This window comes from Gavia stellata, unplaced genomic scaffold, assembly GCF_030936135.1.
Source record: "Gavia stellata isolate bGavSte3 unplaced genomic scaffold, bGavSte3.hap2 HAP2_SCAFFOLD_614, whole genome shotgun sequence".
In the NCBI taxonomy this organism is placed as follows: domain Eukaryota; kingdom Metazoa; phylum Chordata; class Aves; order Gaviiformes; family Gaviidae; genus Gavia; species Gavia stellata.
In genome coordinates this window covers 1-12791 of record NW_026776420.1, presented here as the reverse complement: position 1 = coordinate 12791, position 12791 = coordinate 1, and the positions used below count along the sequence as shown (strand labels likewise).

The following is a 12791-nucleotide window of genomic DNA, read 5'->3' as shown; positions in this document are numbered from 1 at the left end:
CAAGTTGGTGTCAAGACCAGGTCCCATGTTGGCTCCAAGACCGGGTCCAACACCAGCTCCAAGACCAGGGTCAACGTTGGCCCCGAGGCCAGCTCCAAGACTGTGTCCAACATCGGTTCCAAGGCCACATCCAACGTTGACCCCAAGGCCAAGGCCAACGTTGACACCAACATTAGCTCCAACGTCATCTCCAAGCCCAGATCCAACACCAAGGTCGACGCCGGATCCAACGCCAGGACCAACACCGAGGCCAACGCCAGGGCCGGCGCCGACACCAAGGTCCCCATCAGCTCCGATGCCGGCACCGGGGAAGTCAAGGCCGGGGCCGAAGGGCTCGGGGGGGCCCGGGGGGGCCTCGGCCGCCAGCTGCTGTCGCAGGCACCAGGCCTCGGCCTCGCTGCGGGAGAGACAGGGGGTTATGGGTGGCCTTGGGTGAGCCCGGATTCCTGGGTCCCCCCAGGGGAGTGGTGGGTGCCCGGACCCATGGGTCCCACGTGGGGTGGAAGGTGCCCAGACATTGGGCTTCCCTTGGGGGTGATGGGACACCTGGGTCCCCTGGGGGGGTGATGGGGCCACCCGGCCGCCTGGGTCCCCCGGGGTGGACTGCGGTCACCCGGACGCCTGGGTCCGCTCACCTGATGATGAAGTTGTGGGCGAGCAGGGCCGGGCCCTCGGGGCGCAGGCGGGCGTAGACCCACGTCCAGCCCAGGCCGTCCTTGCGCTGCAGCCGTGTCACCAGCTCCCCCCGCGCCTTCCGCCCCTGCTCCTGCTGCGGGGACACGGGGACGTCAGCGAGGATGGTGGGGTGAGGGCAGGGGAGGTGGTGGTTGGGAGGGGTGGGGACATGGGGACGTCAACGGGATGGGAGTGATTGGGGGGGTTGGGGACATGGGGACGTCAACAAGGTCGATTGGGGTGAATGGGGACGTCAACGGGGACAGGGGCGATTGGGAGGGATGGGGACATGGGGACATCAGTGGGGACGATTAGGGTGGATGGGGACATGGGGACGTCAATGGGGATGGGGGGCCAGCGGGGACATGGAGGACACCCAGTGGGGAGACAAGGTGACCCCAGGGGATGTGTGGGACACTGAGGACATTGCGGGGGGGGGCGTGGAGGAGTGACAGCAGGGGACCCAGGGAACACCCAGGGTGATGGGTGACACCCTTGGGGACATGGGGACCCAGGGGACAGGAAGACCCCAGGGGTCCCAAGGGACCATCGAGGGGACAGGGAGACCCCAGGGGGGACTGAGGGACACCGGGAAACCCAAGGGACAGCCAGGGGGCACAGGGAGACCTCAGGGGACCCTGGGGACAGCCGAGGGGACGCTCACCGAGGCGAAGGTGCTGGCGGGCGACGTGGCCGAGGTCCTCGGGGTGCAGGAGCCGGTACCAGGAACGACCCAGGAGCTCCCCCCGCCCGTAGCCCAGGTGGATCAGGACACTGTGGGACAGCACGCCTGGGTCCCTCACCCACCCATGCCTGGGTCCCCCCCCCAGACACGTAGGTCCGCCCCGGACACCTGTGTCCCCTCCTGGAAGCCTGGATCCCACCGGACACCCGGATGCCTGGGTCCCCTCCCCAGATGCCTGCATCCCTCCTGGATGCCTGGGTCCCGTCCCGGATGCCTGGGTGTGTGACCCCCCCCAAGACACCTGGATCCCTCCTGGATGCCAGGATCTCTCCCGGATACTTGGGTCTCCTCCCGGACGCCCGAGTCCTAACCTGTCGGAGACGTCGAGCAGGGCGAGGTCGCGGGCGTGGCGGCTCTGGAAGGCAGGCAGCAGCAGGCAGTCGGGGCAGGGCCAGGGCGGGGGGTCCAGGGGGGCGCAGAAGGCGACAAAAAGCCCCGGGGAGGCTCCGGGGGGGCCGGGGGGGGCCTGGAACCGGCCCCGCAGCAGCACCAGCTTCCGCCCGGCGCTGGGACGGCGCGAGGCCCGCGAGGTGGTGAAGCGGCAGCGGAAGAGGCGCTCTGGGGGAGGAGGGGGCTCTGTTGGTCCCTCCGGCCTCCATCCATCTCTCCATCCTTCCATCTCTCCATCCTTCCATCTCTCCATCCTTCCGTCCATGCATCTCTCCGTCCTTCCATCCTTCCATTTCTCCATCCTTCCATCTCTCCATCTCTCCATCCTTCCATTTCTCCATCCTTCCATCTCTCCATCTCTCCATTCTTCTGTCCATCCATCTCTCCATCCTTCCATCTCTCCATCTGTCCATCCACCCTTCTATCCACCCTTCTATCCATCCTTCCATCCATCTCTCCATCCATCCTTCCATCCATCTCTCCATCCATCCTTCCATCCATCTCTCCACCCATCTCTCCACCCATCTCTCCACCCATCCATCTCTCCATCCATCCATCCTTCCATCCATCCTTCCATCCATCTCTCCATCCATCTCTCCATCCATCTCTCCATCCTTCCACCCTTCCATCTCTCCATCTCTCCATCCATCCTTCCATCCATCCTTCCATCCATCCATCTCTCCATCCATCCGTCCATCCTTCCATCCATCTTTCCAACCTTCTTTCCTTCCATCCCTCTGTCCTTCCTTCCCTCCAACCCTCCTTCCAACCCTCTGTCCTTCCATCCCTCTCTCCTTCCTTCCATCCATCCCTCCCTCTGCCCACGCCCCCCCAAGCCCCTCCCCCAGGCCCCGCCCCCCCTCGGAGGCCCCACCCACCTGCCGGGGGGGGCCCGGGCAGGGTGAGCTGATGTCGCACCAGGGGGTGGTCGGCCGGATCCAGGAGGTCGTAGATGCTGTCGCCCTGCGCCACCAGGTCCACCTGCACCGGGGGGAGGCGGGAGGATCAGCACCCAGCACCCAGCACCCTCCCCTGGCACCCAGCACCCCCCAGCACCCATCAACCTGCAGCACCAGGACCACCCGCGTGGGGGGAGGCGGGAGGATCAGCACCCAGCACCCTCCCCTGGCACCCAGCACCCATTATCCTGCAGCACTAGAGCCACCGCCACCCAGGGGGGACAGCACCCAGCACCCAACCCCGTCCCCACGTGCGGGTGCCCACCATGGAGTGCCCCAGGTGCTGTGCGACGTTGTCGGTGACGCCGACCAGCTTCCCCTCGCGGGTGACGGCCAGCAGGAACCCGGGCAGCGATGCCACCAGGTCAGCCAGCTCCGGACCCCCCAGCAGCTCCATGGGTGCTCCCCGCGCCGGGCCTGCATGGGGACACACGTCAGCACCCATCCAGCACCCATCCAGCACCCATCCAGCACCTGCCACCTAGTCCTTGCCACAGCCCCAGGGCACCCACGTGGCCCCGGCACCCATGGAGTTGCTGGTGGCACCCATAGCCTCACCCGCGTGAAACTATGGCGGCGCTGGCAGGACCCACAGCATCACCCATGTGGACCCAGAGGAGTCCCCAGGCCCAGTCCCCGTCCCCGGTCCCTGTCCCTGTCCCCAATCCCAGTCCCTGTTCCTGTCCCCAGTCCCTGTTCCTGTCCCCGGTCCCTGTCCCTGTCTCCGGTCCCAGTTTGTGTCCCCATCCCTGGTCCCTGTCCCTGGTCCCTGTCCCCAGTCCCAGTCCCTGTCCCCAATCCCAGTCCCTGTCTGTGTCCCCATTCCCAGTCCCAGTCCCTGTCCCCAGTCCCTGTCCCCAATCCCAGTCCCTGTCCCCATCCCTGGTCCCTGTCCCTGTTCCCAGTCCTTGTCCCTGGTCCCTGGTCCCCGTCCCCAGTCCCAGTCCCTGTCCCCAATCCCAATCCCTGTCCGTGTCCCCATTCCCAATCCCAGTCCCTGTCCCCAATCCCAGTCCCTGATCCCAGTCCCCATCCCCAGTCCCAGTCCCTGTTCCAAATCCCTGTCCCTGTCCCTGTCCCTAGTCCCTGTCCCCATCCCCAGTCCCTGTCCCTGGTCCGTGTCCCCGTCCCTTGTCTCCAGCCCCAGTTCTGGTCCCTGATCCTGGTCCTTGTCCCGGTTCCTGACCCAGTTCCAGCCCCAGTCCCTGTCCCAGGATCTTGGTCCCTGTCCCAGCCCCCCTGTCCCCATCCTGATCCCTGGTCCCTGTCACCGGTCTGGGTCCCTATCCCTGTCTTGTTCCCTCTTCCAGCCCCTGATCCCGGTCCCTGTCCCGGTCCCCTTATCCCAGCCCTGGTCCCTGGTCCCGCTCTCAGTCCCTGCCCTGATCCCAGGTCCTGATCCTGGTGCCTGTCACTGATCCCGGTCCCTGTCCTGATCCCGGGTCCCGATCCTGATCCTGGGTCCCACTCCCTCTCCCAGCCCCTGATCCCGGTCCCTGTCCTGGTCCCCTTATCCCAGCCCTCATCCCTGGTCCCTGTCACTGGTCTCAGTCCCTATCCTGGTCCCGGGTCCCAATCCTGACCCCCGGTCCCTGTCACTGATCCCGGTCCCTGTCACTGATCCTGGGTCCCGATCCTGATCCCGGGTCCCGATCCTGATCCCGGGTCCCGCTCCCTCTCCCAGCCCCTGATCCCGGTCCCTGTCCTGATCCCGGGTCCCGATCCTGATCCCGGGTCCTGCTTCCTCTCCCAGGCCCTGATCCCGGTCCCTGTCACTGATCCCGGTCCCTGTCCTGATCCTGGTCCCTGTCCTGATCCCGGGTCCCTCTCCCTCTCCCAGCCCCTGTTCCCGGTCCCTGTCACTGATCCCGGTCCCTGTCACTGATCCCGGGTCCCGATCCTGATCCTCAGTCCCGCTCCCTCTCCCAGGCCCTGATCCCGGTCCCTGTCACTGATCCTGGTCCCTGTCACTGATCCCGGTCCCTGTCACTGATCCCGGTCCCTGTCCTGATCCCGGGTCCCGCTCCCTCTCCCAGCCCCTGATCCCGGTCCCTGTCACTGATCCCGGGTCCCGACCCTGATCCTCAGTCCCGCTCCCTCTCCCAGGCCCTGATCCCGGTCCCTGTCACTGATCCCGGTCCCTGTCACTGATCCCGGGTCCTGATCCTGATCCCGGGTCCCGCTCCCTCGCCCAGCCCCTGTTCCCGGTCCCTGTCACTGATCCCGGGTCCCGATCCTGATCCCGGGTCCCGCTCCCTCTCCCAGCCCCTGATCCCGGTCCCTGTCCTGATCCCGGTCCCTGTCACTGATCCCGGTCCCTGTCACTGTTCCCGGTCCCTGTCACTGATCCCGGGTCCCGCTCCCTCTCCCAGCCCCTGATCCCGGTCCCTGTCACTGTTCCCGGTCCCTGTCACTGATCCCGGTCCCGGGCGCTGTCCGCGGTGCTGAACCCGGTGCCGCAGCCGCCGCTGTCCGCGGTGCTGAACCCGCACCCCCGGTGCCCCGACCGCTGTCCGCGGTGCTGATCGCGCTCCCCGCTCCCTCTCCGTGGTGCTGATCCCTCCCCTGCCTGCTCCGCTCCCTGTCCCCGTCCCGGTCCCCGTCCCGGTCCCCGTCCCATCCTGACGCTGGGGGCTGTCCCTCTCCCGGTGCCCATCCCCGTCCCTCCGCCGGCTCCTTTCTCCAGCCCGGTGTCGGTTCCCCGTTCCCCTTCTGCTGCCTGTCTCCATCCCCGGTGCAGCTGCCCGCTCCCAGCCCGCTCCCAACCCGCTTCCATCCCGTCGTCGCTGCTCAGCCCGGTCCCCCGCTCCCGACAGCAGTTCCTGCCCTCTTCCTAATGCCGGCGGTCGGTCCCTTCCCGGTGCATTCCCTGGTCCCATCCCGGTGCACATTCCCCGGTCCCAACCTGATGCTGATGCCCGGTCCTGTGCCTGTGCCTGGTCCCATCCCGGTGCCCATTCCCATCCCGGTGCCCAGTCCCATCCTGATGCCTATACCTGGTCCCATCCCGGTGCCCATTCCCATCCCAGTGCCTGGTCCCATCCCAGTGTCTACACCTGGTCCCATCCCGGTGCCCATTCCCCTCCCGATGCCCATTCCCCTCCCGATGCCTGGTCCCCTCCCGATGCCTGGTCCCCTCCCGATGCCTACACCTGGTCCCATCCGAAGCCCATTCCCATCCCGAAGCCCATTCCCATCCCGATGCCTGGTCCCATCCCGAAGCCCTGGTCCCCTCCCGATGCCCATTCCCATCCCGATGCCTGGTCCCATCCCGGTGCCTACACCTGGTCCCATCCCGATGCCCGGTCCCATCCCGAAGCCCATTCCCATCCCGATGCCCGGTTCCCATCCCGATGCTCATTCCCATCCCGATGCCCATTCCCATCCCGGTGCCTACACCTGGTCCCATCCTGGTGCCCGTGTCCCATCCTGAAGCCCATTCCCATCGCCGATGCCTGATCCCACGCCGATGCCCGATCCCATTCCGATGCCCATTCCCACCCTGATGCCCGGTCCCATCCCGATGCCCATTGCCCCCCGATGCCCGGACCCCACCCCGATGCCCATTGCCCCCCGATGCCCGGTCCCACCCCGAAGCCCACTCCCACCCCGACTCCCACTCCCACCCCAACTCCCACTCCCACCCCAATACCAATTCCTTCCCCCATCCCAATGCCAACCCCCCATCCCCATTCCCCTACCTCCTCCCACCCCAACCCCACCTCTCCTCTCCCACCCCACAACCGCCGCAGCCGCTTAAACCCACCGGGCCGGAGGCAGGCGCCCTTGCGGGTGTAGATGCAGGCGAGGGCCATGACGTGCAGGTAGGAGAGGCGCGGCCGATCCCCCTCGGGCAGCGGCAGGAGGTCGCGCAGGGGCGCGGATCTCGGCGTTGATCTGGTCCCCGCCGCGCCTTGGAGGCGCCCTTGGTGGAGCGGAGCATCCTCGCGCCGCGCCGCCGCCCGCCCGCCCCTTATATGGACCGCGCTGCCCGACGTCACCGCTGCGTCACTCCCCCCCCCCCCCCACCCCGCCCCGCCCATTCGCAGCACCGGTGGAGGGAGGGGGGGGGGGGGGGGGCGGCCGCGTCAGCGCTGACGCGCGCGCGGCGCAGGGGGCGGGGGGAGGGGGGGCGGTGCGCGGCGGCTTCGCACCGAAATAGGAGATGGCGCGCGGTGGGGGGCGTGGCCGGGGGTGGGGCGGGGCGGGGGGGCACGCCCCCTCGGCGGGAAAGTGGAGGGGGGGGGGGGGAGCGGTGGAGGGAGGGTTGGGGGAGTCGAGGGAGGGTGGAAGGGGAGATGGGGGGGGGTGGGGGGCTCAAGGGGAGGAGGGGGGGATGTGGAGGGAGGGAGGGGGGGGGTCAACGGGGGATGGAGGGAGAGGTGGAGGGTCAACAGAGGGATGGGGGGGGTGATAGGGGCCGGAGGGGCTCAAGGGGTGGAGGGAGGGATGGAGAGGGTCAACGGGGGGGAATGGAGGGGCCAATGGAGAGACTCAAAGATGGAGGCATTGATGGAGGGGGCAATGGGGGGATGGAGGGATGGGTGGAGGGTCAACAGAGGGATGGAGGAGTCAACGGAGGGATGGAGGGGTCAACGGGGGGATGGAGGGGGGCAATGGGGGGATGGAGAGTGTCAACAGGGTACAGAGGGGCCAACAGAGAGACTCAAAAGATGGAGGCATTGATGGAGGGGGCAACAGAGGGATGGAGGGGGCCATGGGGGGAATGGAGGGAGGGGTGGAGGAGCTCAAGGGGTGGATGGATGGGTGGAGGGGTCAACAGAGGGGTGGAGGAGCCAACGGTGGGTCAAGGAAGGGATGGAGGGAGGGGTGGAGGGGTCAACAGAGGGATGGGGGGGGTGATAGGGGGCTGGAGGGGCTCAAGGGGTGGAAAGAGGGATGGAGAGGGTCAACGGGGGGACGGAGGGGCCAACGGAGGGATGGAGAGGGTCAACGGGGGGACGGAGGGGCCAACGGAGGGATGGAGAGGGTCAACGGGGGTATGGAGGGGCCAACGGAGGGACTCAAAAGATGGAGGCATTGATGGAGGGGTCAACAGAGGGATGGAGGAATGGGTGGAGGGTCAACAGAGGGATGGAGGAGTCAACGGAGGGATGGAGAGGTCAACGGAGGGATGGAGGGGCTCATGGGATGGACAGAGGGATGAAGGGGGTCAAGGGAGGGATGGAGAGGTCAACAGGGGGATGGAGGGATCAAGGGATGGAGAGAGGGATGGAGGGGGTCAACGGAGAGGTGGAGGAATGGATGGAGGGTCAAGAGAAGGGTGGAGGGGTCAACGGGGGGGATGGAGGGGGTCAACGGGGGACGGAGGGGGGCAATGGGGGGATGGAGGGGTCAACAGAGGGATGGAGGGGGCAATGGAGAGATGGAGGGGCCAACGGGGGGATGGAGGGGCCAATGGGGAGATGGAGGGGTCAACAGAGGGATGGAGGGACCAATGGGGAGATGGAGGGGGCCAATGGGGAGATGGAGGGGCTCATGGGATGGAGGAGGGACGGAGGGGGTCAATGGGGGGGCGGAGGGAGGCTCAATGGGGAGATGGAGGGGCTCAAGGGCTGGACGGACGGACGGACGGACGGGCGGACAGAGCGGAGGAGCCACCGGTGGGTCAAGAGAGGGAGGGTTGAGTGGAAGGGTGAGGAGAAGGGGGGGGGGCAATGGCGGGGGGGGCGGAAGGAGCCAATGGGGTGCAGGGATCAATGGGGGGTCAATGGGGGGCGGGAGGATGGGTGGAAGGAGCGACAGAGGGACTGACAGACGGACGGGGGGGGGGGGTGTCAACGAAGGGATGGGGGGGGTGTTGCGTGTCATTGGGGCTCCCCCTACTTGGGGGGACCCAGTGGTTCGGGGGGGGGCCCAAAGGTATCCCCCCCCCTTCCCCCTCCCCCAGGCCTTTGGGAACCCCCTTCTCCCCCTCCCCCCCTTTCGCGGGCGCCCCCGGAGTTGGCCCCGCCCCCCCCGTCGCCATTCCCCGCCCCTCCCCCCCCCCCCCCGGGCTCCGCCGCTGCAAATTTGGGCGCTGAAGTCGCTGCGCTAAAAATAGGCGCCGGGGGCTAAAAATAGCACCGGGGGGGGGGCGGGGCCGGCAGCTTGGGTGCTCTGGGGGGGGGGCACAGCCGCCTGGGTGCTCTATGGGGGGGGGGGGGGCACCCGAACGCCTGGGTGCTCTATGGGGGGGGGGGGCACAGCCGCTTGGGTGCTCTATGGGGGGGGACCTGCACCCTGGGGTGCTCTATGGGGGGGGGGGCACAGCCGCCTGGGGTGCTCTGGGGGGGGGCACAGCCGCCTGGGTGCTCTAGGGGGGGGGGGGCACAGCCGCTTGGGTGCTCTATGGGGGGGGGGACACCCGAAACGCCTGGGTGCTCTATGGGGGGGGGGGGCCCGCCGCCTGGGTGCTCTATGGGGGGGGGCACAGCCGCCTGGGTGCTCTATGGGGGGGGGGCACAGCCGCCTGGTGTGCTCTATGGGGGGGGACCTGCACCCTGGGTGCTCTATGGGGGGGGGCACAGCCGCCTGGGTGCTCTATTGGGGGGGGGGCACAGCCGCTTGGGTGCTCTATGGGGGGGGGACACCCGAACGCCTGGGGTGCTCTATGGGGGGGGGGGGCGCCGCCGCCTGGGTGCTCTATTGGGGGGGGGGCACAGCCGCTTGGGTGCTCTATGGGGGGGGGGACCTGCACCCTGGGTGCTCTGGGTGGGGGGGCACAGCCGCCTGGGTGCTCTATGGGGGGGGGCACAGCCGGCCTGGGTGCTCTATGGGGGGGGGGGCACAGCTGCTTGGGTGCTCTATGGGGGGGGGACCTGCACCCTGGGGTGCTCTATGGGGGGGGGGGGCACAGCCGCCTGGGTGCTCTGGGGGGGGGGCACAGCCGCTTGGGTGCTCTATGGGGGGGGACACCCGAACGCCTGGGGTGCTCGGGGGGGGGGGGGGCACAGCCGCCTGGGTGCTCTGGGGGGGGGGGGCACAGCCGCCTGGGTGCTCTATGGGGGGGGACCTGCACCCTGGGTGCTCTATGGGGGGGGGCACAGCCGCCTGGGTGCTCTATGGGGGGGGGGACACCCGAACGCCTGGGAGCTCTATGGGGGGGACCTGCACCCTGGGTGCTCTATGGGGGGGGGCACAGCCGCCTGGGTGCTCTATATGGGGGGGGGCACAGCCGCTTGGGTGCTCTATGGGGGGGGGGACACCCGAACGCCTGGGGTGCTCTATGGGGGGGGGGGCGCCGCCGCCTGGGTGCTCTATGGGGGGGGGGCACAAGCCGCTTGGGTGCTCTGGGGGGGGGGCACAGCCGCCTGGGTGATCTATGGTGGGGGGGGGACACCCGAACGCCTGGGTGCTATATGGGGGGGGGGAGGACCGGCACCCTGGGTGCTCTGGGTGGGGGGGGCAGCCGCCTGGGTGCTCTGGGGGGGGGGACCTGCACCCTGGGTGCTCTGGGTGGGGGGGGCACAGCCGCCTGGGTGCTCTATGGGGGGGGGGGGGCACAGCCGCCTGGGCGCTCTGGGGGGGGGCCCGGCACCCTGGGTGCTCTATGGCGGGGGGGGGCAGCCGCTTGGGTGCTCATTGGGGGTGGGGCACAGCCGCTTGGGTGCTCTGGGTGGGGGGGGCAGCCGCCTGGGTGCTCTATGGGGGTGGGGCCCGGTTGCTTGGGTGCTCTATTGGGGGGGGACACCCGAACTGTTGGGTGCTCTATGGTGGGGGGGGGGGCACGGCCGCTTGGGTGCCCTATGGTGGGGGGGGGCCCGGCACCCTGGGTGCTCTATGGGGGGGGGGGGCCTCAACCGCTTAGGTGCTCTATGGGGGGGACACCCGAACTCCTGGGTGCCCCCCCCCACGCCGGGGTCCCCCCCGCGGCGGCCGCCGGGGGCGGTTTCCCTCGGCAACGGTGGAGCCGCAACGGGTTTTTTTGGGGGGGGGGGGGGGGGGGGGGGGGGGGGGGGATGAAGAAGGAGGATGAGGATGGAAATGGGGGAACGCGGGAGGATGAAGATGGAGAGGAAGGAGGGGGGAGGGTGGGGAATGGGGGGGTGAGGATGAGGAGGGAGGAAGGAGGAAGAGGATGGGGAGGAAGGAGAATGACGATGGGGTGAAGGAAGATGGGGGTTGAGGATGAGGAGGGGTGAAGAGGAAGAGGATGGGGAAGAAGGAGGATGAAGATGGGGTGAAGGACGATGGGGGTGAGGAGGGATGAAGGAGGGTGAAGATGAAGGAGGATGAGGAGGGAGGAAGGAGGCTGAAGATGGGGGATGAAGGAGGATGATGATGAGGAAGAGGGGGTGAGGATGAGGAGGGAGGGAAGAGGATGGGGAGGGAAGGGGGTGAGGATGAGGGAGGAAGGAGGGGGGAGGATGGGGAATTGGGGGGGTGAGGATGAGGAGGGAGGAAGGAGGATGAAGATGGAGGAGGATGGATGAGGAGGATGGGGGGGTGAGGATGAGGAGGGTGAAGGAGGAAGAGGATAAGGAGAATGACGATGGGGTGAAGGAAGATGGGGGGATGAGGATGAGGAGGGGTGAAGGAGGAAGAGGATGGGGAAGAAGGAGGGATGGAGATGGGGTGAAGGAGAAGGGGGTGAGGAGGGATGAAGGAGGGTGAAGATGAAGGAGGATGAGGAGGGAGGAAGGAGGCTGAAGATGGGGATGAAGGAGGATGATGATGAGGAAGAGGGGGGTGAGGATGAGGAGGGAGGAAGAGGATGGGGAGGAAGGGGGTGAGGATGAGGGAGGAAGGAGGGGGGAAAATGGGGAATTGGGGGGGTGAGGATGAGGAGGGAGGAAGGATGAAGATGGAGGAGGATGAAGATGGAGGAGGATGGATGAGGAGGATGGGGGTGAGGATGAGGAGGGACAAAGGGGGATGAAGGAGGCTGGGGAATCAGGGGGAGTGAGGATGACAAGGGAAGGAGGAGGATGATGATGGAGGAGGAGGGGAGGAAGGAGGATGAAGATGGGGGTGAAGGAGGATGGGGTTGAGGATGAGGAGGGATGAAGGAGGATGGGGAGGAAGGGCGGTGAGGATGAGGAAGGATGAAGGAGGAAGAGGATGGGGATGAAGGAGGAAGAGGATGGGGATGAAGGAGGATGAAGATGGAGGAGGAGGATGGGGGGCTGAGGATGAGGAGGGATGGAGGGTGAAGATGAAGGAGGCAGACGATGGGGGGTGAGGATGAAGAGGGAGGAAGGAGGGTGAAGATGGGGATGAAGGAGGGGGGAGGATGAGGAGGGAGGAAGGAGGATGAAGATTGGGTATGAAAGGAGGAGAAGGATGGGAGGAGGGGGGGGTGAGGATGAGGAGGGAGGAAGGATAACGATGATGAGGGCGGAAGGAGGGCGAAGATGAAGGAAGAGGAGGGGGAGGAAGGGGCGCGAGGATGAGGAGGGAGGAAGGAGGATGAAGGAGGAGGGTAGGAAGAAGGGGGATGAAGACGGAGGAGGATGAGGAGGGGGGATGAAGATCCAGGGGAGGATGAGGAGGGAGGAAGGAGAGCAAAGGTGAAGGAGGAAGAGGAGGGGGAGAAGGCAGCCGAGCCGAGGCCCAATACCCCCTCACTGCCTTGGGGGGGGGGGGGGGGGGGGAGTGTCCCCACCCATCACCATGGCAAATGGGGTCCCCACTGTCCCCCTATGCCCCCCAAGGGGACCCAGACATCCAGGGGGACCCCCCAAAAAAAAGGGGACCCCCCCCCAAAATGGACCCAGGCACCAAGAAGGGGGGACCCCCCCCAAAATGGACCCAGGCACCGAGAAGGGGGGACCCCCCCCCCAAAATGGACCCAGGCACCAAGAAGGGGGACCCCCCCCCCAAATGGACCCAGGCACCAAGAAGGAGGGGGACCCCCCCCCAAATGGACCCAGGCACCGAGAAGGGGACCCCCCCCCAAAATGGACCCAGCACCGAGAAGGGGACCCCCCCCAAAATGGACCCAGGCACCAAGAAGGGGGGACCCCCCCCCAAAATGGACCCAGGCACCGAGAAGGACCCCCCCCCCCAAAATGGACCCA

General features: G+C 67.4%; 1 protein-coding gene across 1 annotated transcript; it reads right to left on the bottom strand.

Moving 5' to 3' along the window:
- Nucleotides 1-631: 631 nt before the first annotated feature.
- On the bottom strand, nt 632-6712 carry NPAS4 (neuronal PAS domain protein 4). Its single transcript, XM_059834603.1, is given in 9 exon segments — nt 632-769; nt 1243-1253; nt 1340-1449; nt 1732-1978; nt 2689-2791; nt 3035-3186; nt 6536-6647; nt 6649-6672; nt 6674-6712. Coding segments are annotated over 9 exon segments (936 nt in total).
- Between the last annotated feature and the right edge of the window lie 6079 nt (nt 6713-12791).